The 26,044-nt window shown below is 41.9% G+C and overlaps 2 protein-coding genes across 8 annotated transcripts; one reads left to right on the top strand and one right to left on the bottom strand.

Annotated features, from left to right (window-relative positions):
• Positions 1 to 1,465: 1,465 nt before the first annotated feature.
• LOC146543623 (uncharacterized) lies at positions 1,466 to 2,796 on the bottom strand. Its single transcript, XM_085233147.1, has one exon. It carries the CDS (start codon positions 2,536 to 2,538, stop codon positions 1,615 to 1,617), a length of 924 nt encoding a protein of 307 aa, XP_085089273.1. The 5' UTR covers positions 2,539 to 2,796; the 3' UTR covers positions 1,466 to 1,614.
• Positions 2,797 to 2,829: 33 nt separating this feature from the next.
• SLC16A14 (solute carrier family 16 member 14) lies at positions 2,830 to 22,346 on the top strand. 7 transcript variants are annotated; one of them, XM_085233136.1, is made up of 8 exons: positions 2,830 to 3,218; positions 4,067 to 4,212; positions 7,542 to 7,985; positions 11,822 to 11,949; positions 12,205 to 12,481; positions 13,339 to 13,482; positions 17,128 to 18,120; positions 19,814 to 22,346. In XM_085233136.1, exons 5-8 carry the CDS (start codon positions 12,220 to 12,222, stop codon positions 19,960 to 19,962), a joined length of 1,548 nt encoding a protein of 515 aa, XP_085089262.1. In that variant the 5' UTR covers positions 2,830 to 3,218; positions 4,067 to 4,212; positions 7,542 to 7,985; positions 11,822 to 11,949; positions 12,205 to 12,219; the 3' UTR covers positions 19,963 to 22,346. The 7 variants fall into 7 exon arrangements, with proteins under 7 accessions (XP_085089262.1, XP_085089264.1, XP_085089269.1 ...); XM_085233138.1 differs by lacking the exon at positions 7,542 to 7,985; XM_085233143.1 differs by lacking the exons at positions 2,830 to 3,218; positions 4,067 to 4,212 and having other exon boundaries at positions 7,686 to 7,985; positions 12,205 to 12,277.
• Positions 22,347 to 26,044: the final 3,698 nt, after the last annotated feature.

Here is a 26,044-nt window from a genome sequence, read left to right as displayed (position 1 = left end):
GTGCCGTGCGATCTCACCCAAGATGATTTGCTCCATTACTTTCCTCGGTACCGAGGTCAGGATAACAGGCCTAGAGTTCCCCGGATCCTCCTTATGGTCCTTCTTGAAGATGGGAGTCACACCAGCAAGCCTCCAATCCTCTGGGACCTCTCCAGTTAACCAGGAGCGCTGATAAGATGGCCGAGAGCTGCTCGACAATCACCCCCACCAGCTCTCTCAGCGCCCGATGTAAAGAAGGCATTGAGGATCTCAGCCTTCTTTTCCTTAGTGGCCACATTCCCTGCTGCATCAAGTATAGGATGAAAATTATCCTTGGTTCTTCTTTTGCCATTGATATATTTATAAAAGGATTTTTTAATTGTCTTTTACTGCAGTGGCCAATCTGAGTTCAAGTTGGGCTTTCGCCTTCCTAACCTCCTCCCTGCATACCTTAGCTACTCTCTTGTAATCTCCCCATCCCTTCTTCCAGAGAGCATAGACTCTTTTTCTCCCTGAGTCTCAACAGTAGTTCCCAGATCATCCAGTTGTCTACCCCTATGGCTCGCCTTATGGTACTCAGGGATAGCCTGTTCTTGTGCTTTTAAGATTTCCACCTTGAGGAGTGACCAGGCTTCCTGGACCCCTTTACCCTTAAGAAGCAGCTCCCAAGAGATCCGTGCTACAAGCACCCTGAACAGATCAAAGTCCGCCCTCTGAAAGCTCAAGAAAGTAGTTTTGCTGGTCACTCTTTTGACATCTCCAATAGAGAATTCTACAATTCCATGGTCACTCTGCCCAAGACGGTCTCCAACCTTCACTTCTCCCACCAGCCTTTCTCTGTTAGTGAAGATCAGGTCTAGCAGGGCACCACCCCTGGTAGGCTCTCCTACCAGTTGCATAAGGAAGCTATCTTCCACGCAGTCTAGAAACCTCCTGGACTGCTTCCTCTGTGCTGTATTATATTTCCAACATGTATGAGGGAAGTTGAAGTCTCCCATGAGAATAAGTGATGGCAATCGCGTGACTTCCGCAAGCTACTCACAGAATGCCTCATCCAACTCTTCATCCTGATTAGGCGGTCTATAACAGATTCCCACCAAGATGTCACCCCTACAGGCTTTCCCCCTGATCCTGACCCATAGAGACTCAACTCTGTCATTCCCAACCCCAAGCTCTTCAACATCAAAATGGTCTTTGATATAAAGGGCCACACCACCACCCTTCTTTCCTCGTCTATCCCTTCGGAAGAGCTTGTAGCCATCTATCACAGCTCTCCAGTCATGGGAGAGGTTCCACCATGTTTCGGTAATAGCAACAAGGTCATAATTAGCCTGACTCACAATCGCTTCTAACTCTTCCTGCTTGTTGCTCATGCTGCGTGCATTGATATAGATGCACTTCGGTCGAGTCATCTGCCTCACCCCCAGCTTAAGCATTGTTCCCCTAGGTTCATCTCTTGTGAGGCCTGTTTTGTCCCCTTCCCCCTTTGTAGCTAGTTCAAAGCTTTTTCAATAAGACCGCTAGCTCCTGCGCTAGTATTCGTTGCCCCCTTTGAGATAGGTGGGTTCCATGGACAGACAGCAAGCCAGAGGCCCCATGATCAAAGAACCCAAAATTTCAGGCTTGACACCAGCCTCAGAGCCAATTATTCGTTGCTCGTGTTCTCCGAACCCGCTTGGTGTCCCTTACCGCCCGCTCTGAAGGTATAGAGCAGATTATCACTTGAGCTCCCGTTCCTTGAACTAAACGCCTTAAACCCCTGAAATCTTTTTTCATAGTTTGTAGACTTGTCTGAGCAATTTCATCACTGCCCACCTGAACTACGAGTAATGGAAAGTAGTCAAATGACCTAACCAGCTTAGGGAGTTTCCTGGTTATGTCCTTGACCCGAGCTCCAGGAAGGCAGCACGCTTCCCAATGGTCCAGGTCAGGTCTGCATATGGGGCCCTCCGTTCCTCTGAGAAGGGAGTCACCCACCATGACCACCCTTCTTTCTTTCCTGTTGGAGGCAGTCTCCAGGCTTGGGGGTGACCACCTCACCCTAGGCTCTCTCCTAGGCAGATCATCCATCACCTCTGCACGCACCTCCTCTTCAACCTCCAGCAACTGGAACCTATTGCTTAGAGGGAGCTGGGGAAGTGGGCCAGGCAGGCAGGGGTGTCTCCTGTGACACCGAGTAGGGATTCTCTTCCAACCTTCCTCATCAGTCAGGTCTGTCCAACTGTGACAGGGCAGGGGGTCCACCACCTTTCTGGGAGTATTTTCCCAAAACCCTTCCCTCTGGTAAGCCAGCGAGTCATTCCACCAGTTGATTTCCTGCTCACACTCCCTGATGGTCCTAAGTCTCTGCACCTCATCCTTGACTTCCACCACCAGGCTGAGTAGCTCGTCTACCTGCTCACACCTCACACAGGTGGAGTCCCTGCCACTCTCCCCGGGCAGCAGCAGGCTCAGGCACTCCCTGCAGCCAGAGACCTGAACAGTGACATTTCTCAGCAACCTCTCCATCTGGGTTGCCACGGTCTTCTTAGAATAAGCCCACTGTCTAGTGGAGACCATGTTTCAGCCTGTGGTCTCAGAGACTGCCAAGGAAAGCTGATCTCCTGAGCAAGGAGGCACCAAGGCTTACAATTCTCACCACTAGACCCACCTCCCACACAAACAGATGTAGCACCCTACGGGAAGTGTGGGCTGAGCTCACACACTGAACCTCCCCTTTCTCAGTGAGCAAAACAATGGTTTCTCACCTGGTGTGTTTCCCCGAAGCTATTTAAAGCTTATTATCAGGTGTAAAGGTTAAGGGCGGGTGCCGCTAATGTGCCAGCTCTACCCCTGGTGACTCAGGAGCCTGCTCACAAGCTGCCAGCTCCATAGCACAAGTGCAGTGCTGTTGTTTGCCTCAAAAAAGCCTTAAGAAAGCCTTAAAAAGAGCTTTTTGGTTGGCCTTTTTACTCCAGATCCCTTGCCAGCGCAGATTTACCTGCTCAGAAGCTAGTCTCCGCAGCAAAAATACTCCTGTGATACATCAGCTCCTGCAGACAGAAAAAAGAAAAAAGACAACAGATATTGTCCAAATGGATATCTCCATGCCAGCAGCGATAAAAACGTTGCCTATTCTTTTGCTTCTGAATGTCATTCCCATGGTCTATCCTCAGAATTGAGTGAACTCCAGCAAGCAAGCTAGCAACGTAGTTCAGTCTTGCCCATGGGGTAAGACTTTGCAGCTATCATGTGAGGAGGTGAGTAAATGTCTGAAAGAGCTTGTACTTCTTTGAGATATTCTTTTAGGATATTGCCTTGTGTAAATCCCCCAAAGATAGCTGGGATTCTCTTCAGAAATGAAGTGGAAAAAAAAGCAAGGAAATATGCATAATTTGGCATTTTCTTTGGCGGTTTGGAGTCACCAAAATGAAGAGGAGCCATAGTTCTTGAGGCATCATAAGAAAGCTGCAGTACTATGCCATATTAAAATATTAACTTTGGCTTGTTTTTCTGTTCTTCCCTTCCTCTCTTCTTTCCTGTTCTCTTTCTCTTTCCTATTTCCTTTCCCTTCCCTTTTCTTTTTTTTTCTTTTTCTTTTCCTTTTTCTCTTTTTTCCTTCTTTCCCTCTTTTTTCTTTTCAATTCTCTTCCTTTTTCCTCTTCCTTTTTCCTCTTCCTTTTTCCTCTTCCTTTTTCCTCTTCCTTTTTCCTCTTCCTTTTTCCTCTTCCTTTTTCCTCTTCCTTTTTCCTCTTCCTTTTTCCTCTTCCTTTTTCCTCTTCCTTTTTCCTCTTCCTTTTTCCTCTTCCTTTTTCCTCTTCCTTTTTCCTCTTCCTTTTTCCTCTTCCTTTTTCCTCTTCCTTTTTCCTCTTCCTTTTTTCTTTTTCCTCTTCCTTTTTTCTTTTTCCTCTTCCTTTTTTCTTTTTCCTCTTCCTTTTTTCTTTTTCCTCTTCCTTTTTTCTTTTTCCTCTTCCTTTTTTCTTTTTCCTCTTCCTTTTTTCTTTTTCCTCTTCCTTTTTTCTTTTTCCTCTTCCTTTTTTCTTTTTCCTCTTCCTTTTTTCTTTTTCCTCTTCCTTTTTCTTTTTTTCTTTTTCCTCTTCCTTAACAGGATGAAGATGACATACCCTTCAAAATGCAGATGAACTCAGTAACCCAGAAAGATTATGGAAAGGAAGATAAAATATCCTAAAAAAACCAACAGCTGTGTAGCAAGAATTGACCAGATAAATAGAATTGAAGAGAATGAAATGAAGAGTAAGGTGCCTTTTCTGTGTCTTGATACTGTAGCAACCAAATTGTTATCTCAAATATTTATTTTCTTATTAATCACTGCAGCACTAGACTTCTTGGGAAACAGGGTGGGTACTTAATGAGAGCTTTAGGGAAGAGAGTAATGAGCACTGCAGCAATAGTACAGGATAAATGCTGAGAATCTAAATCAGCACTTTATATTTTCATCAACACCTATTTTCAGAGGGCTGAACAGTCTGTAAGCTGCTATTTTGAGCAATGGGGATTAAGCAAAGTGGTTAAAACATAGAGTGAGGAAAAATCTGAGGTGTATTGCCTGGATGAATGAACTGCTAGGTGGGTTGAAAATTTTTTAAACTCTTGGGTTTAAAGGATAGTAATCAACGAGGTGATATTTAGTTGCTGGCCAGCAGCAAGCAGACTGCCCTGGATCAGTAGTGAGGCCAGTATTGTTCATTAGCTTAACTGTAATTTGTATCCTGACACGGGATGTGCCTGCTTCAGATTTTCAAACAGTACTAAACTGGACGGGATAGTTCTCAAACCCAATAGTGGAGTTTCAGTTGAAAGAACTTTGGGAAACTTAAAAATTGACTGAACAACAATCTAATGAAGCTTAACATGGAGTGAAAATGTGTGCATATAGGGTTGAGTACTGTCAGGCACTCACACTGGCTGCCTGAGCAGCAGCTCCATGAGAAGAATATGGCAGTCACAGTGGACACTAAGCTGAATGAGTCAATAGTGTTTCTGTTGTGAATAAAGTGACAGTACACTGGCCTACATTAGGAAGGGATCAAAGACAGCAGATGAACAGAAATTTTTCTCTCTCTTTCTTCAGTGCTAATGAGTCAAAATCTGGGATATTTTGTTCTGTTTTGGGCTGCCTGGTCCAAGAAGAATGTTGAAAAACATTCACGCAGAAGTCAAGTGAGATGGCAAGGGGTGTACAGTACATGACTTGTGAGGAGAAGAGGAGGAAGAGCAGATCTGATAACAATCTGAAATTGCATTAAAGAGAGACAAAGATTGTAGAGCTGAACTCTTCTTAGTATGGCAAATGGTAAAACAAGGAGCAAAGACCACAAGTTAAGACACTGGAACTTTGATTTGGATGCACATGATTTTTGCATGCGTGGAGTCACACAGGTGTTAGACACAAAAGCTGCAAAGCCTCTATCCTTGAAGAGCTTCAAGGGCAGGATAAATAAGCCATGGCTGACCTGAAATACAAGTCACAATATTCCTTCAAGTAAAAGGTTGGACTGAATGGACCCTAGAGGTCTGTTCCAACCACTTCTGCAATTGTGAAAGTCTAATACACCATGCAGCTACTCAGACAGTGAGCAGGGCTGAGTTGCTGGTTCCTCCTTCTTCTGCCTTTCTGCCTTTCTCCCTCTCTCCCTCTGTCTCTTTTTCTCTGCCTTTAAGTTATGTTGCCACATACAATTACCATCAAGTTAAAAAGTCTTGTAAAAAGTCCTTTCTTTCCACTTTCCAGCTTCTATTATTATGCTTGCCATCCAACCAATTAGTTAAGATTAACCAACAACCAACAGTTAAGACTAAGATTTGTAATGCACCATGGCTGTCAGATTGTTTACATCTTACTTTACTTGATTTGGCACTTTATGCATCTTGGCTCAAAACTGCATGCTTTTTTTTTTTTTTTTTTCCTGACACCATAGCACTGTCCCTCTCATTATTACAAAAGACTTTTTCTTTTTTTTTCTTATAAAACATAATTTGTATTTTCCCTGATAAACCTGCACAATTTAATTGTCAAAGTTCAAATAAATCAATAAGTACTCATCTTTTCAAGAGACGGCATAAATCCAAGATTTTAGTCCTAAACCACAATGACTTCTGAACCAGAACTGCTGAAGCAGTATGACACAGCTAAGTGAATTCTCTATCAGCTCAAATCTTACAGACAGAATCTGTTAGCACAAAGATTTAAGCAAGCAGATGGCATCTCAAGTACTAGAAGGAACATGGGTTAACAGCCAAAGAAATAGATCTTTAATATTTTGTGATGAATCATCCCACTAGTCCAGTAAATCTGTTTCTGTGGTAGACTTAATAATGTTAGCACGTCAGCTGATTCATGAATCAAAAGAATGTGTCACATCAGGTAGCAGCTCTAGCCAATAAGCAGCAAATTCACACGTGAAGCCCTTAGTATGAAACCTTTTAAGAAACGAGGCTCCAGCTAAAAAGCTGACGCCAAAGTTAAAACCTGGGATAGGATTGCCCACACGTGGTTGAGGGTTCTGCAAAACAGTCACTGGGAATGTGTACAGTTCAGAACAACGCTTGCATTTGCAATGCGATACCACAATCTTCTAAAACGAGATACCTCATTTTGTTTACAAAGGAGAGAGAAATGAACCCAACCGCAAGTCTCGGACACTAATCTAGTTGCTGATTCTAGACAAGGATTACTTTTTTAAGATTGCAGCGCAAAGTAGAATAAGACTTTTGTGAAGACTGAAGCCATAGCACGTAATCTTCCACATGATTTAACTAAAACCAGATAAAAGTGTTTCTTAAAGGTATATGTGATGGGTTACACATACTCATTGGATCAGATCTTTGAATTAGTATGAAAAAAATGCTAGTGATCTGCATGTGTAATGGCACACACCAAAGACTGGGGTTAAATAAAAACACAGAAGAAAACAGAACACCAAATCAGTATTTTTAACCCATTCAAAATAAGGCTCTTCAGCAGATTCTGAACCACCATGAAGATAAAACACTATCACTATTACTGTCGGTCTGTCCTCATTTCCTCTTCTCTCAAACCTACTCTTACTGCCTTCAGCTATTCTATTCAGCATCTCTATAGTATGTGACTCCCCAGCGATGGAAGTTTTGCGCTTTGGCATATGATCTCTTTAGTCTGAGCAAATTTACTGCAAATAGAGCAGTGCATTACAGAATGCATACCTCATTAATGCCTCTGACTACTCAGAAAGGTAGAAATGAGATCCAGGTGCTGCTTTGATTCGTTTCTGCAACTCAGGCAGGAGAGCGGGAAGTTTCTTCACCAGAGGGTGGTGAGCATGGAACAGGCTCCCCAGGGTCATGCCACCGGACTGCTGGAATTCAATAAGCATCTGGACAATGCTGTCAGTCATATGGTCTGATTTTCAGACGGTCCTGTGTGGAGCCACTTGTTGGACTCCACAGTCCTTATGGGTCCCTTAAATACTCACAATATTCTATGGTTCTTTGAACTCCATTTTCATTCAAAGGGAAGAATTTTGAAGCTTGCGTATCGTGCAAATGAGGTGCTATATCGTGACACTTCCACATTTCATTCTCAGTGTTGTTTAGCCAGCCCAGCTCTCCCAAGCCATCCAAGCCTCTGTCAAGTTAAGAATTTACTGAAACCCAGAGGCCATTAAAACCCTGAGACTGACGGCTTTTATTGGATGATATCCTTCAACTCTCTCCGATATATATTTCCGGCGATAACCTGTGCAGCAAAAAACTTCATTCAGCCACAAGAGTGTGCATGTGAGAGGACTGCAAATCTCCTCCGCCAAACCAGAATTAGCCGGTATCGCAGGAATGAAAGAGCGTGGAGATTTGAAATTGCAGGGAATGGAAGCGAGACAACGCACGAGCCGAGCCGCCCGGGGAGCGAAGGGCCCGGCAGCGGCCGCGCAGCGCTGCGGACAATAAGCCGCAGGACGAGGAGGAGCGGAGCGGGAGCAGGTCGGCAGCGGAACGCTGCAGCGCGGGGCGGCGCGGCGGGACCGCGCGGGGTGAGGACCTCGGGAGGGGCCGGGAGGGGCCGGGAGGAGCCGCGCGGGCCGGGGTCGGGCTGCGGGGCCGGGGGCGGCCCCAGGGCCGCGGGAGGCGGCGGCGGCCCCGCCGCAGCGAGGTAACTAGCGGTCATCCTTTGTGCTCAGCGGGCGGGCGGTTCCGGCACCGCGCCCTCCCCCGGCACCGCCCCGCGCGGAGCCCCGTAGCGCCGCGGGCCCGGCAGGTGCCGCCGCGGGGAGCGCTGTGCCGCGGCGGTGCCGCGCCCGCACGAGCCTGACTCGCGTGTTAGGGAGGGCGTGACGCGCAGAGCTTCCGAAAGCTTACAGAGCGGCGATGCGGCCCGGGAGCAGCCTTCCCGATCCCCGCGCGCCGCTCGCCGCCTGAGCCCGTTCCCGCCAGCCGCGGCCGCCGGTGCTCGCGCTGAAGGCGCAGCGTCGATCGCCGCGTGGCGCTCGGAGCCCTCCGAGCGGATCAAGGGCGGCACGCAGGGGCACCAAACCCAGCCGGGTCGCCGCTGCGTGCTGGCTTGTGGTCCAGCAGTCAGCTTGGTGTTTTCCTATTTCCGTTTTTCTCTCACTCTGCGGGCATGCGGCGTGCCTCTGATCTGCAGAAGTGGAGATGATCTGACCGTATTTGCGTCTTTAGTGAAGTCACTGACAACAGAAGTGCTTGGCATATGATCCGGTTACAACAAAGTAGCACCCGAAAAGACCCTAAGTTCTGCTTTTAGCAATATTTTTCCTGTATATCTTCAAAAGACAAATATCATTACGTGTACCTAGTGAGAATACTGTGAAGCAAACCTTAGTACTATTTATGAAGTATTTATATCCATTGGATGTACCTTTAAATTCCCATTTGATGCCATACTTTTCAAAGCAGAAGCAATCAGATACTGGAAGAGGCTACAAAAGAATGTGTAAAAATTTCACTGCGCGGACTTTTTGTATCCAGATCAGATGTTTTTCTGATAATCCCATTCAACTTCTAACTAGGGAGCTGTAGTGTCAGTAATGGCATAGGGAACTTGGATGTTTCTCTGCTGACTTGTTACAGCACCTGCATTTGTCTCTAGAATAACTCGTGAGTCAGATTTTCAGAAAAGCTCAGTGTTTCTGTAGACTCCAATGTTTGAGCCAATTTTCTAATGTGTGCTTACAGTATAAAAAGCTTTTCTGAAAAAAATCTAGTCGTTCTCCAGCTGCCCGAACAATAGTCCAGATTCTCCTGTCTTTAAATGCAGCTCCTTGTGGGGGGCTGTATGCAAACACTGTTACTGCGAGAGAGTCTTCACTGCCTTGCTCACTGGAGAGGCATGTCTGACTTTCATAAATCAGCTGCTATAATTTTCATTGCAGTTTCTCTAGGATTTCACAATTACTGAGAGCTCATTGGGCTTCTCTGCCTTCTGTGCTACTGTTTTCTTGTCAGTGCTGTGGTGTGGGAAGAAGACTGAGGGCAGGTAAGAGCACTTCTGCTGGGCTGTAGGCTATGGGCGGTGAGTCAGTGGCAGCGAGAGAATCCAGACATCCAGTCCTTGCTTTATCCAGAGTTTCAGGTTTGTGCAGCTACTGGAAATGACCTTCTGTGCTTTTGAGTGTATTCACCCTGAACTTGTGACATTAGCATAAAAGTAATAATAAGTGAGATTCCTATTCAAAGGAAAAGTGTATGCAATTTCACAAGCTTTGTGGGGATTGTTGTAAGCCTGCATTAACTTGCATCGAATCAGGCAAAACCCATTCTGTCAGGAAGCTTGCACTTCCTCTGCTGCTGGAAAGATGAATGTCATGTCTTTGAATCTCTATGCCAATTATTTTTGCTTTAAAACTTTTAAAAAGTATGAAAGACATATCTATTTCCTTCCTGTCCAACGAAGATTTTTTTTGTATCCAGTATCAGTATGCAGGTACACACAAAAAATAGTCAGAAGCATGAGGCTGCATACTGAATCCTCCCTCTGATTCTTGAGTTACGTAATTTTGTTTTCCATTATTTAAGATGTACTGTGATATCTATCATACATTTTTCAGTAATCCCACACAGGCTGTACTTAGCAGCTTGAAATTTTCATTCATTCTGCTATTTCTCATTTTTTTTCCATTAGCATTATTATTCAGTAACTTTCTTACCTTTATGTAGTTTGTCTTTCCCTCTCTTGTGAGTGGGCTGTGTCCTCAATAGGTAGTCAGATAAACTGCATCACGGGGGGATCTAGCTCCTAGTAACCTTGTTAGAAAGGGTGAAAATGCCACCTTTGAGACCTATGCACTGTAGAAGGATGAAGCATAATTTTAACTGTTCTGTTCAAAGTAAAGTCTGCAACCCTCACTCCTCACCATTCCTCCCACCACATACACAGTCCTGCCTGAAACACCCTGGAGGACTCCAGAAAGATGAATGTCTCCTTCTCTTTTTGCTGCCCGATTTGGAAAGAAAAAGCCAGTAAGTCAGGGTGTGTATGAAGTGGCACTCTGTCAGTGGCACTCATCATTTGATCCCAGATCATCTGCTCATGTGGCAAATGTTAAATGTGCATAGTTCTTGTTATGGCTCCTTGTGTCATCCATACTTTCCTTCTCTCCTCCCTGGCCAAGTTAGGGTTAGAGATAACATAGTCCAGAAGGAGTTTGCATGTGTGGAACTTCATAACAGAGGTACAACTTATTTTAGTTACAATTCATTATATGAGGCAAATCAGAGTGCTTTTGGAGGAACCCTGAAGTTCAAGCTGCCCATAGCTATACATAATTACCTATTGCAAATAAGGGGTGTGTGGCACTCGGAAAGTAACTTACCAGCAGGCAGCATGGAGAGGTTACATATGTAGGCAGGTTGTCGGTGATGCTTGTGAAGCAGTAGCTTTGACTTCTTCTGTGCATTAACATGAAATACTTGAAGACAGTCTTTGTATGTTTATCTAGCAATAAGAAAAAAGTAAAATAGTTTGGAAAACTAATAACTGAAGAAGCAGATAATCCTATACTCCTACAAATGCACTCCTATATTTAAAGATTAACAGCACAAATTTACATTAGTACGAAATCTGAATTATTCCATTCACTGTCAATGTATTGTACAGAGAAGCTGGCCCTGAACTGGAGACGTATCTTTTGAGGGCTCACAGAATACATGAAGCTCTCAAAAACAATTTTGATAACTTTCTTATCTTGTTTGACTATTGTGAAGTTGATGGCTCTTTTCTATTTCTCCAGAAAAGAAAAGAAGGGAAAAAAATTACCATCTCTGGCTATTTTATCATTACACTTATTTCTAGTCGCCATGGAAACCTATGTGGTGCTCCACAACCGCGTAACATTTTGATATGTTGCATAAACCAGATGGAGGGAAGGTTAGGTTCTGCATCTTGCCCATTACCCAATTAAAAATTGCTTGCAAATCACAAATTGTTGTAGAGTAACTTTTAGAGTAAGAGAGAAAGAAATGAAGGTAAACAAGATATTATGACCTGATCCTCCATTTTTGTGCATATAATTCTGCCACACAGTTTGATTCTGATAGGCATTGACATTGATTTGGAAGAGTTCATTGCTTTTACTAGGGTTATATGGATTAGTACTATGGAATCTGAGAGTATAATAGTAAACAGTTAGTCAAACCGACTCTGACAAAGTTTTAAACTTGCCAGAGATGAAGTAACAGTCCCTTCTTTATAATTTATATAAGCAAGCTTTTTGAAAGTCAAGAACCTTATAACTTTATCTTTCTGTCTTCACTACAAAGGAAGAAATACATATGAAAGTTTGTTTCCTCTGAAAAAGTACAGTAATTTTATCTACCTGCCTCTTTAAGATTTCTGTTTCTTTACTCCAAGCTTTATTAACTTGAACTCGAAGGCACGTGATCTTACTGAGACAGCAGAAGGAATACACAGAGAGAGCCCAATCTTTTTCTCTGACCAGAGCCAACCCATGAAGAGTGAGTGCTCTCAGCTGCAGACAAGTAAGTAAATATGTGCTAATGGAAATGATGTGACCTACTGGCACCTATAAGTACTCTTACATAGACAGCCACGATAATAAAGTACATACACATTAATTGGAAAATTTTCTAAGTATTTTGCATTTGAACAATGAAAATCAAGTACGAGGGAAAAAAGGTGAAACATAATTGTGATTTCTGCTATTCACTATAACCAAGCCACCAAATTGGGTCAATTTGAATGCGTTTTGAAATTATTTACTTTATTTGTTTCAGAATACTGTGGAAAAAATGTATGCCAGTCGAGAGGATATTGGATATGATTTTGGAGATGACTCAAAAGCTGGAAGTAAGCCAATTAAGCCTAATCCAAACATCGATGGAGGATGGGCTTGGATGATTGTATTTTCCTCTTTCCTTGTGCACATACTTATCATGGGGTCCCAAATGGCCCTTGGAATACTCAACATGGAATGGCTTGAAGAGTTTAATCAAAGTCGTGGCTTAACAGCATGGGTTAGCTCTCTTAGCATGGGCATTACACTTATTGTAGGTATGTTCCAACATCATTTATTTCAGAACTACAGAGATTTTTGGAATATGTTTGCTGCTCACCCTTCAAATATTTTCTTACAGTTTTCAATTTACCAGCAGAGCTGCTCAGTTTCTCCTCAGTTATTTCTTCTAATTTGTCCAGGTGACAAATTACAAATTAGAGGAAGATAGGGGACAGCAGGGAAGATGATAGAGAAGACAATTAGACCAGGCAACAATGTGAGCAGGAAAAGGATGCTTGTGACTTCTCATTAGAATCCAGAAAACGGGTTTTCTGCTAAGCCTGTTGTCCTCTCCATGCTCTATCTATGAGAAAATGTTGAATTTGGATAGTGAACTAATTTATATTTCAGTTGGTAACTGAAAAAAAATTATTTTCTAAGTAGTGGTTGGAGCAACCCAAAAGAATATCTGTAGGCATGTGTTTGTGTATGTGTGTAAATACACACCTCTGTTTCCCTAAATTAAGATTGAAAATGTGTTTTGCTCTGCCTAAAATATTCCACTGAAAACAAAATTAAAAATTTGCTTTCTAATGACTTCTAAAAAAAGGTCTGCGCTCACAGCTTTTGTATTGGGAAAAATGGTTTCAGTTTCTTCCTCTGTTTAAGCCATTCCTTCATGGAACAATCTTGATTTTACGTTTTAAGGGTACTTGCTAAGTATGCTAAGTAAGGTTGGTTAGACAATATATTTTTTTCCATGAGAATAAGGAAATAAAACCCTAAATTGTGTGAGTGACATGATGTTTTAACACTGTGTTTAAAGCATCATTAAGAATTTTTGTGTGAAAAATTATTAAAGAGTTTAGGGATTTAAATAAATAACATAGTATTTCTTCACGTTCTTTAACAGGTCCTTTCATTGGTTTATTCATTACCATGTGTGGGTGCCGCAAAACAGCAATAATTGGAGGGATATTGAATGCCCTAGGCTGGATATTGAGTGCCTACGCCTCAAATGTGCACTACCTCTTCCTTACATTTGGAGTGACAGCCGGTAAGCTAGACAAGCATTTGAAAGTTCTTTCTGATGATTTTTGATTCCTGTGGATGTTATCTGGGCGAGTGAAAAGGGAAGTCAGACTGATTCCCGGAGTGTTTTTCCAAATTAAAATAAAGTTTTAGTTATGCAATGTAACTTGACTTTTGATTTCAGTTTATTCAGTCCTCACGTGATCTGGCATAGTGCTATCATCATGAGAATCAGAGGCAGTGAGCAACATCCTTCATTCCAGTAGAGTTATTGATGTTTCTCCTTCACCATCTTTACAGATTAGTCTTTTCAGAAAGCTCATTTGTTTACACAGTGGATTAGTCCCAATGGATTCGTTGTCATTTAAATCTATCATGTGAAGATGGCATTTTTATCAGTTTGTCCCATGTGAATATATTAGAAGGCAATCTTAATTAGAAGTATTAATGTAACCTAAACTCTAACAAATGGATTTTTAAGAGATTAAAATATTGTTGAACTGTATATCTAGCTAGCTCCTCTCTTTGTCACAGAAATAAATAGCATACATATTTTTACAGGAATTGTTACATGTTAGCAAAATATCAGAATATGATAACTACATAGTGTTTCTACATCCATAATTAGGGTGTAACATGTATGTTTTTAATGAAAAAAAAAAAAAAAAGCATGACTTTCTTCCAAATACATTGTTGTGTTTTGTTTAATTTTCCAAATCCCTTTGTTCTCATTCAGGCAGATCAAATCTACTCAATGCATGTAGTCATAAGTAATGAGCTCTTTGCCTCAGTCTTCATGGCCAGTCACGCTTCCCATGCCTCTTGTGTCCCTGAACCTCCAGGTTGGGTCTGGGCGAGATCCCTCACACTGTAAGAGCAGAGCAAATTTGAGACCACCTCATGAGGCTGAATGTGTACAAGTCTATGTACATATCTATATGATAACATATCTATATGTTATATATATGTTATAACTATATACATATCTATATGATAACATGCATCCCAGGGTTCTGAAGGAACTGGATGATGTGGTTGCCAAGACAATCTCCTTGATATTTGAAAAAATATGGCTGTCAGGCAAAGTCTCTGGTGACTGTAAAAAGGGAAACATCACTGCCATTTTTAAGAATGGAGGAAAGGAGGACCAGGCCCTGGCACTGCTGTCCTGAGAGCTGTGGATACTTCATCCTTGCAGGTGCTCAAGGCCAGGTTGGATGGGGCCCTGGGCAGCCTGAGCTGGTGGGGGGCAGCCAGCCGATGGCAGGTGTTGGTACTAGATGGGCTTTAAGATCCCTTCCAACCTAAGTTATTCTATGATTCTATGATCTGAGCAATGCTAAGCAAGTCAAGGAGCTTTGAAATACAATTAATTCCATGGCTAATATGACAGAAATTCAATGTAAAAAATGGTTTGTAATCCTAGCAATAGCTGAAATGCCTTCTCTCAAACTACCGCTTCACAGGATTTCAGAGAAATCTGCAGAATTTTTGTACATAATTTTTTATCTATCTGGATGGAAAAAAGAATAAAACTCAGAAGGATCACTGCGACAACTCTTTATACTAGTGTACTATAGATTTCAGTAATTCTGTAAGTTCTTGAACAAAGAGCAATAATTATAGACAAGGTTTTGCCCTTTTGGCAGTTTTTGATTCCATGCATATTTGTTACATTCAGACAGACATGAGCCTGAGTTATCTCAACCCTTGCTGCTTTTCAGAAAGAGCATACCAAAAATATTGAACAAAAATGCAGAGATTATGCAGAGATTTTAAAAGATTTTAAAATGTGAGCTGAAAACATTATTATCAGAAAAACGTCTGAGGCAAATTTTTACGTGAGGTGGAGAAATGAGATGCTGTTACAGTAGGAATGTGGGGCAGAAAAATAGCATAGGAATGCCTGAGATGTTCATTCTGACTCCATGAGACCTCTGCTTGCCAGGGCCTCAGCCACCTGTTTGCTTTATTGCTTTATTTGCTACCACCGCTGCTCACCATCCCCTCACACAACATCTCCTCACTCCCTTCACTCGTCCCCTCACACACCTCAGACGCAGTCTCCATAAGCACCATCCCCTCACTGACTGTCCCCTCACACACTGTCCCCTCACTTACTGTTCCTTCATGCACTGTCCCTTCACAGGCCCCTCGCTCACTGTCCCTCCACGTATCTCTCACCATCCCTTCACGTACTGCCCCTCACACACGATCCCCTCATATGCCGTCCCTCCTTTCTCTCACTGTCCCTTCACACACAGTCCTCTCGCTCACTGTCCCCTTGCCATTCTCAGTGACCATCTCCTCCATCACTGCCACTTTTACTTCCTGTCAGTTTCCTTATGGTCACCTCACTCAGTTCCCTCACTTCCCATTCCATTGCCCTCAGCCCATCACTCCTCATTGCCTTGCTACCTGTCCCCTTACACTCTGCCCCTTCCTCATGGTTGCATCACTGCCACCTCAGGGAAATTTCCTTCCTCCTTCAGACCGAGATTTTCTTACAGTGGCCGCCTCCTGCTGTGGTCACTGTCTCCACACTGTGCTCACGGGCGTCCCAGCAGCTGCTGTGTTTCCCTCAGGCCATGGTGACCAGCTGCACCAGACAACCTCACAGTGCATGACCCCATGGTCCCAACCCTGCTCCATGTCCCACAGCACTCCTCACCTCAGAGCAGTTCCCCTCCACCAGCTCCTTATGGCATCTGCTCCATCTGCTGTCCCCTCACCTCCTCTCTGCCAGCTCCATCCCAGCCTGTTCTCTCCTCCCCACAGCAGCAGCCTGTGGCAAAATAGCCCTCAGGGCCCTAAAGGGAGAGCAGAGCCAGGCTGTGTGAGGAGAAGATAGAGAGGCCTGTGTCCTGTGCCTATGCATAAAGATGGCATGCCTTTGCCTGAACTAGACCTCATTTTGTCATGTAGCCTACAGAATGGAGAGATAAAACAATGTATAAATTTCTTACTTCCCAAGGTGTTCAGGGGAGCTCGGTAAACACTGATGTGAGCACAAGCACAGGCAGATGGGAACAGGGCTTCTTCCATCTGTTACAGAGCCAACTTCAGGCCAGTATGAGGCAGGGGGTCCTCTGGAAGGCAGAGAGATTGCGTGCAAGTTTTTGCCTGGATGTGGGGGGAAGCCTTGTGCAAAACAGAAGCCAGATGATGTGCTGCGCAGCATAGCAATAAATGCTTTTAGCAGGTGCAATGGGTTAGCTCTGAGCATGATACACTGCTGTGATGTTGGGGTGGTTTTTTTCGGTCTTTGCTGGAGTAGCACCTCTTCTGGTTTAGCTGTAGGGCATCATGCAGCTAACTTATCAGCTATTTTAGGAAAGATTTTAAGCCCAAAATGCTGTTGTAAACTATGACCACGGTAAATTTGAAAACATTTTCTGCATTCGCCATTATTCTAGTTCTCTTTAAATGGCAGGGATTGCCAAACTGGCAATTATTACTGTTATGGATGCGTTTGCATAACGCTCAACACTTTCTGCTTGAGTATCACAGATCTGGAAAACACTGCAAGACAGAAAGTAAAGCTAACATGAGAACTGAATATTTATTCTTGGTATTACTGTTATGGTTCTGCAAAAGTTAGGAATAAATCCAGTTCATTTTTATCTTGTTGGCATGAGGTTCAGGTTTATTTTGACTTTTCTTTTCATAGGCATCGGGAGTGGCATGGTTTATCTGCCTGCAGTGGTCATGGTAGGACAATATTTTCAGAAGAGAAGAGCACTTGCACAAGGACTCAGTACCACAGGAACAGGGTTTGGAGCTTTCTTAATGACAGCCTTACTGAAGTACCTCTGCAGGGAATTTGGGTGGAGAAATGCCATGTTCATCCAGGGTGCAATCTGCCTGAACCTTTGTGTCTGCGGGGCACTTATGAGACCACTTTCTCCCAAAGATGTTAATGAGAAGTATGCTGTAAGACGTAATAGTGAAGATAATCGGGCAAAAGCTCTGTCCCATTCTGCAGAGACTATAAAATCCAATGGAGTCCTCAGTGAAGAACCGGAAAAAAAGGAAGTGATAAAAAATGAAGAAGTGCTTGATGATATTAAGCACATAGAAATTGGAGGTAACTCTCGGATTGGAAAGAGCATGTATGGACTGCGCATTCTTAAGACAGTGAGCCAGCTGACAGTTACAGTCAGGAAGGGCTTTGGAATCTGGTACTCCAGTTACTTTGGAGCTGCATCACTGTTCACCAACAGAGTATTTGTGGCCTTTATAATCTGGGCTTTGTTTGCCTATAGCAGCTTTGTCATTCCCTTCATTCATCTTCCAGAGATAGTCAAACAGTACGATTTATCTAGTCAGAACAATATATTTCCTTTGACGTCCATTATAGCAATTGTTCATATTTTTGGTAAAGTGATCCTTGGAATCATCTCTGATCTCCCTTGCATCAGCACTTGGAATGTCTTCCTCATGGCTAACTTCACCCTGGTCACCTGCATTCTTACTTTGCCACTAATGCAAACATACATTAGTTTGGCTGTGGTTTGTGCTCTAATAGGATTTTCTAGTGGCTATTTTTCTCTAATGCCTGTTGTGACTGAAGATTTGGTTGGAACTAAACACCTTGCAAATGCCTATGGCATCATCATTTGTGCCAATGGAATATCTGCATTGCTTGGACCACCTTTTGCAGGTAAAAAGTTCAAATTTTTGACCAACAGTTGTTTGTTTTGTAGATGTGTGACTTGTTATTTTATCAAGCTTTTTTATGAACACCTGTAGTTATCAAAAAGGCAGCTGTTCCAGAATGGCCTGTAACATCCAGCTTTGCACTGTATATATTTACAGAACATATCTGTTGCTCACTATTCACACATTACAAACTACCATCCTTATAAATAACCCCAAATATATTACAAGTTGTACTTTCAAGGGTATGTTTCTTTAAGATATTATCTTTTTAAAATTCAGAAAGGAAACCTATTTTTATATGTTCATGTAGCATAAAAACTATATTCACATACATGCTCATGCCTACATCTAGATGAAAAATGATGGGTAGTTTTCAGGATATTTGTACGATAGTATTTGCACCAAGAACTATAAAGTGTGTTTGGGCTTCACCACTCTAAGCTGCCCATGGATGTATTAATTTAATGGACTTATCTTTGCCTTTCTTCTGCCCATGGTACCTACTTTTGAGAGCGTACTGCTCACAATCTTGTTACTGCTTTACACAGCAGAAGCCAAAGTGCACAAAGCATTATGCGTAAAGTCACTTAGGTTTAAAAAACATTCATTATAAATTTTCTCATACAAAGAAATTGGGAAGTGCAGTGGGGAACTGATGGGGAGAGATGGAGGTGGTGATGGTCAGTACTGTAGTCAGACTATGGCTGCCTGTAAGAGAGAAGCAAATCAGAAGGAAGCTGTAGGAAGCCTTGTGACTCATGGCGGTGGTCAGCCAGGAGTGGCACTGGGCTGAACTAAAGCCAGTTTGACCACCAGCAGCCCGGAAAAGACAGAATGCTCTCATCTATCCCCAGCATCAAGTGAGATGAAATGATTTAGAAGAAAGCTCATTTAACATCCTTTCAGAAGCATCAGACTTTACCACATACTCTCAGCTCCTTTCAGTCTGTGCTCAACATAGCTTCGTGTTTGGTCGTTAGTAATGAAGCAAACTGGATGTGACTAGTTGGTGTGAAAAAAGCTTCTGATCTTGAGATTACAGGGCAATACAGCCAGAATGAAATGGGGTAATTTCACTATTTGGGTTCTCAAACCTTTCTGAATTAGTTTTCATGTACTTTTGCAAAGGGCTGGAATGGGATTAATTGCAGTACCAAGATTTTTGAAAAGTCTTTTATCAGTACGTGAATCTTTAGAACACTTTTGGGAATGTTTTTGCTTGCATAAGGCACAGTATTTAAGCTAGCCTACATGGCACAGTAGCAGTACTGGGCATAGCAGTAATAGCAAAGAAAACAGCAGAGTGGAAGAAGTAGATGGTTTGGGATTTCAAATCGTTTAAAATCAGATCTATAGAGTAATTTATCTGAAAAATGTACAGTTTCAGATAGAAGATTGCTCATGTTCTAGAATGGCATACAGCTAACATCCCATTTTAAAATTCCATAATACTTACATGGGGGTGGTAGACTTTGAATTAGTTTTGGGTTATGGTGAGTGGCCAAGAGATTTTGTTAGTGCATTTCTATTTGCCTCCTCTAGATGCTATAATCACCACATTATGTTTTCTTCAAAGCAACTAAGGTTTTCAGTAAAATGTCATGTGAAAAATGTGCAATATCTTTCATATATTCCCAAGCAATTTACCTTTTTGTCAAGCATTGTAATATGCATGTTTTGTCTTTATTTTGCAGGTTGGATCTATGACATCACACATAAATATGATTTTTCTTTTTATATATGTGGCTCACTATATATGGTGGGAATATTATTTTTATTTATACAACCTTATATTGGAAAGAAACAATCACAAGAAAAATCTACCGAAGAGGCACAAGTATAGAATGAATTCCAGATTTTTTTTTTTGTTTTTAACACAATTTATTTCTTTCCAGGTTTCTATTGCATGCAGTTTAAAGCTGTTTTTCTTAAGGAACCAACCACATTGAGCTTAAGTACTTCTGTGAAAGGAAATTGTGCATCAAGATTATGAGAATTCATTAGAAATATGGTTTTAAAATGACTTAAGATCTTTCACTTTAGTACAAACAATTATAGAGTTTAAAAGCACACTGACAGTCTTAAAATTGGAGCGATGTTAGAAATATTTACTTTTGATTCTCTTAACTTTTCACCACTAACCTTTGGTGAAACTCCATTGACTGCAGTGCAGTTACTTCTGATTTACACAAGTCCTGTAAGATAATTTGATCAGGATGCAAATGATTTATAAAAATCTGTCCTACTAAGTATCCTATCTGAGTTAGTGCATATAAGAAAATGATTGTATTTCTTACCTGGCGAGTCAAGTACTGCTGAAATGCTAATACAACACTTCAATGAGTTCAATATATGAAAATTCAAGACTCTGTGATGCAAAGCTGAAGAAGAATTCTTATGTTTTTCTGAAAGGGCTCTCTACTTGAACGATTTTTTATTTTTATTTTTAATTATCAAGTGCATGATAAATTAGCCATCCTCAATATGTGGGCTGTATTATACGTGCTCTGACACTTAATGCACCTGAAGGAAAAGAAACAGAAAAGCAAAACCAGAAAACTGATGGAAAACATTAATTTGATTCTTCAACAGAAATGATAAGCAGCAAAAGCTGATGATCTATTACACAGTTCCACATGCATGAGTTACCACATTCAGATAGACTGATTTCTGATTTCAGATTCAACTTCTCCAGCAGTTACTCATGATTTATGTTGATGGGATTGAGAACAGAATATGGAGCTGTGTATACAGTTTTTTAGTTCTGCTCACTGAAATTCAGCTCTATTATTGTGGACAACATCCAACGTATGTTGGATTTCACTGTAGCTGTGTTAACTGTCCTAGAGCTGCTGATCATACCTGTATCAGGTAGAGATACCCGACATGAGAAGAAAAGCTTTCTGTATTTTTAGAAATACAGAAATTTTTGTTTATGCTTTGAAAAGTTAAACTTGATCTGATTCTTGTCTGTGGTCTTTTATGATGGAGAAATAATTTATTTAAATGAACAATAGTCCCTTCATTGTAAAACAAAACAAAACAAACCAGTACATTTAAGGGAGCAAATGCTATTGTTATGGCATATCCAGGTTCTTACAGGTTCTTAAGCCTGCCTTGTTGTTTGAGACCTTACAGTGAAAACATTGCACCACAAACTGGAAAATATTTCCAGAAACAGTTTGACCTTTCTGCCGCTGTCTGGCTGGGACAAGTAAGACGAACTAAAGAAATAGAGCTGGGCAAAACTGGCCAAATACAGTGTAAGAAAAAACTGAACTACAGCATGCTAAGTTTTGTTACAATTAACTTCAGAATAAAAAGTGTGGAATTATGAACAGTTGTGTTGCTGCATACAAGTACACCATGAACTGCCTAAGACTGGTCATGTTTTAGATGTTTACTCACTAGAAAATTAGATAACACAAAGCATGGAAGAACTCCAGTCAATTTAAAATATTTAAATAAATTTTCTTAACATTAATGCAGAATGTTTTGAATAATGCTACATCATATATCTCAGCTTTGACAGATGAGCCTGATGTTAGTTTTCCTATATGAAGTAAACGTCACTGTTTCTTTTTCCTGCTTGCTTCATGAATGCTTTTTCATGGTAAATCAAGTTCTTGGTTTACTACTGATACATGCCATTTGAATTCTCTAAAAGCAATCGACATTTTTCAGTTGTCGAAGAAATTGAGTTATTGAAGAAATATTAAAAATTGTTCTTGAGGTGGAAACCTCAAGAAAACCCAAAACTACCAAAAGATTTAGATCAGTTCATTGATATAATACGTATGGCCTTTAAAATTCACATTAAAACAATTGAGGTGGCAGTGAACTGCAAAATGTGCATGAATAAGCAGCCAGTTTATTTCTTAAAATCAGCTTTTTTTGCTGAAGAAAATATTCATGTGAATTACACCGACATCAGTTCTTTAGTCACAGGTTTAATGTCTTGGTGTAAATGCCATTGCTAACTTATTTTAGCTGAGCTCTCTTTCATTGGTGAAATATATGTATTATAGTGATGATTTGCCTCAATTTCCTTCTATTTTTGAAAGATATATAGTAATTATACTTAAAACCTCACTTTGCCTTTTGTTAAAATCAACTTTATTTGCATATTACTGTAATGAATATGTTGCTCATTTATATCTGCAAATTACCTTCCTATAGAAGTCCTTAACGAGCCATATAACGGGAATAAACATTTAATACCCCAAATTTTACTTTCTGTTCATTTACTAGTTAGGTTCACTTCCTAAACTTAAAACTGAAGATTCTCCTGCAAAATGATTGTTCACATTTCTTGTAACAGACGATGGGGATACAGGATTGATCAAAGAGATAAGAAAGTGGGCTGAGTGAAAACAGTGAAATGAGGATACTGAATTACTATTAACTCAGTCCATATTGACTAGTGTGGGTTCCAGTTTCCTAACCTGAAACTGCCTAAATCAGTTATGTTACAAACTAACAAAGAATTAATTGGTGGTAAATTCACAGAAAGTGAGAACAACAAAGGTCTGTTTAGTAGCTCTATTCGCAGTTCTTAAAGTCATCTCTCTAAAGCAAAGTCACCTTTTACAATGTTTTATTACACAGAACAGAAATTTCACAAATACAGATGTATGGGGCTGCTGAATCACGGCCTGAACCTCTGACTGATTACCGGAGGCGAGCAATGAGTCAGCCATGGGAGCACAGGTGAAGGCAATTCACCTGTGCTGCAGGAAGGGGTGGAGCCTGGCTGCACTTCTCCTAGACCCATTTAAGAGCTGACTGCCAGTGGGGAAGGATCTCTCTGGAGATCTGCTCCACTGAAGTTCATCTTGCGAGCCCAGGACAGGGTGAGTGACTTTCTCTCATTACTCCAATATAAATTATATTAGCCAAGCTCCTAGATACATACATACATACATACATACATAAACACACGCATGCATGCGCGCACACACACACACACCCCATCTGTATATCCATTGATTATACAATAGTATTTTATACACGTTGCAAATTTTTTGTCATTGTCCTTAAATGAGAATGGCATGAGGAGAAAAGAATGTATCTAAGTATTTAAAGTGAAATTTTTCTACCTAAAAAAACTACAGATGCCAAGTTCTTCAAGATTACTGGTACATAGCTGCAGAACAACAGGAAAACAGAAAAAGAGTTTGCATCATTGCCTACATCTGGCTATTTTCAGTGATAGCAGATATTATAACTGGTTCTTCTCCCAGATATTTCTGCTTTCTACATGTGCAGTTGCCATGACTTACATGGAGTGATACTAGATTTCCCCAGTGCAAGTAGCAGGTATTGCTGGGACAAGGGCTAACAGCCTTCAACTGGAGGAAAAAAAAAAAAAAAAAAAAAAGCAGTTTAGATTAAACATTAGGAAGAAATTCTTCAGTATGAGGGCGGTGAGGCCCTGGCACAGGTTACAGAGGATCTGTGGGTGCCGCATTGCTGGAGGTGCTCAATGCCAGGCTGGATGGCCGTGGGCAGCCTGAGCTGGTGCTTAGACCTAACGGCTGGCAGCCTGCCTGTGGCTGGGGAGTAGGAACTGGATGGGCTTTAATGTCCCTTCCAACCCAAGCCACTCTGTGACTGACGACAGTAACTGAAGTTGAAAAGCAAAAGCCCTGCAATAACTCTGGTTACACGCTGCCAGCAGAGCTCCATGCCTGGAACTGCTTCATGCACTGACTACAGCAAAGCTGTACCGGGGTAATGCGGTCCTGTTTCTGTTGTTGAATCACGACAAGGATCATATTGCGGGCCCACGCAACATGCTACCAGATTTTACAAAGGAAAGGTAGAGATTACTGGGGAAGAGCTACTGTAGAAGTCCCGAGGAAAAAATACATGCATTTCAACTTCTTCCGTCTATCTTTCCCTAACCACCTTGCTGTTCCTCGGAGAAGCAGACACCATTAAGTTAACAATAGCAAAGGCTGGGTTTTAGCATTGAGGGCGCTCTACGGGCAACGGCCGCGCTGTGACGCCGCGCGGGGCACAGCGCTGCTCCCGAGCTCCCCCTGGCGGACTGCCGCGCTGCGGGCCGGGAGCTGCTGCGGCCCCGTGCCTGCTGCGGCCATCCGCGGGCCTCGCGCAGAGCAAACGAAGCGCCCGGCGCTATCCTGAGCTCGTGCCGGGGGACACCGCGGTAGAGAAGCGCCTGAGAGCGTTATCTGGAAATCTCATCAGGTGCTTGAATGACGGTGCCTAAATTTGGAACTCTGCACAGCGTTTCTTCTCGAAATTGATCTTCTTTTGCAATACTTACAAGTAATATCGAAGAAAATCTAAAACATTTTGAAATATATACTGTGGGCACGTGAATGCCCAGGAGAACTACACAGCAAGAGGAAAAAAAAAAAACAACAAAGCAAAACAACAATGCAAACACCATCGCACGATGGCTAACAGACGCCTGCTTCGTGCAGCCCATGAGGATGCACTGTACCGGATGGAAGCACAGGGCCTATGGCACTCCGCTTTTCAATCTCAGCACAGGGGCGGCTCCTTGCTGCCCATCCCCGGGGAGCAGCAGCAAGCAAGGATGCAGCAGGAGCTGCTCCCTGCCCAGGGGACGCTGCTGGTTATGAACTGAGGGGCAGTTCAGCCCTGTGCTCCCCCTGCCCTTCCTGCACAGACAGCACGCCTGATGTGACACCCCCCAGAACTTCTCGATTTCCAAGAACTTCTCGATTTCCACCTTCCGTGCTCTCTTAAAACTAAAAATAATAATAATAATTTAAAAATAATAAAATAAAATTAAAATAAATAAATAAAATCAATGCCTGCATGCTAAAATATTACTGTAACTTTGACATACTACTTTTCCCCACTGGAAAATCTGAGTGCATGATTTTATAATTCCAGTTAGAGCAGCACTCCAGCCTACACATAAGTTAATCTGAAATTAAAAATCATAGCATTGTGGCAAACTTTCAATTTTTTAAAAATACTGCTGAAATGAGGGAATGAGAGCATAGCATTACTAGGTTATGCAATAGGTTATTTCTTTGTGCCAGAATCTTTGTTAATATCCAAGTTAACACCTTCTTGGACTTTCTTAAGTTCCAGACTATCCCATACACCCTGTTAAACTAACAAAATGTTCACTGCCTCCACAGCACCTAATCCTACTCCACTTATGCTCCAGAAATGACAGATATATACTAATACACCATTTCCTGACATCCCTTCTGTCTATTCTCTTCCTCTCCTTTAATCACTTCTCATCCTCTGCTGGTTGTTTTCCAGTCACCGTATCAACTTTTTTTAATCTCCAAATTGAATTAAAGGCCTGAACTCAGCAAGCGTATCGACTTCCAGCTGCCCATCACATGTACATTTACAACATGCGCTATTTTACTCTCTTGGCATTTTCTCCTGTGTTGTCGTTAAACCATCTTTTGTTTCTTGTGCTTACTTGATCTCAGTCACAAAGGCAGCTGTAATGCATTTGCAATGACACCATAGGAACACACAGGTACAGCCATTTCCTTTTCAACTGTCAGCAACATTCCACAGAACTTTTCTTGAAACACTGGGCCACCCAGTCTTGAAAAAATACACGGCCTGCAAGTAATTTCACTCTGATACAGTTTGGAGGTGTACTCTGTACCAGAGGCATGACCTGTTCAACAAGTTAAAAGGTTAATCTGTCACTCTGAAGCCTCTCCAAGAGTATCTAGCTGTTGTATCAGCTTCAAGATGACTAAACCTGTTTTTATCTGTCTCCTTAGGCCTTGCCATTACTTATGTTTTCAGTAACTGTAAAACTCGAAACTTGACAGGCTTCATTCAGCACCCCTGGGGATAAGAATCAAGTTATTTTTCTCTTTAATGTGCTTATCTTCCTATATTTCATAAGCTAAACCCCTTTTCCACCCTCCTACCTTAGTTACTGC

This window comes from Meleagris gallopavo, chromosome 11 (genome assembly GCF_905368555.1).
Source record: "Meleagris gallopavo chromosome 11, MGAL_WU_HG_1.1, whole genome shotgun sequence".
Classification (NCBI taxonomy): Eukaryota; Metazoa; Chordata; class Aves; order Galliformes; family Phasianidae; genus Meleagris; species Meleagris gallopavo.
The sequence above is the reverse complement of the archived record's forward strand: the minus strand, read 5'-3'. Positions and strand labels throughout refer to the sequence as shown.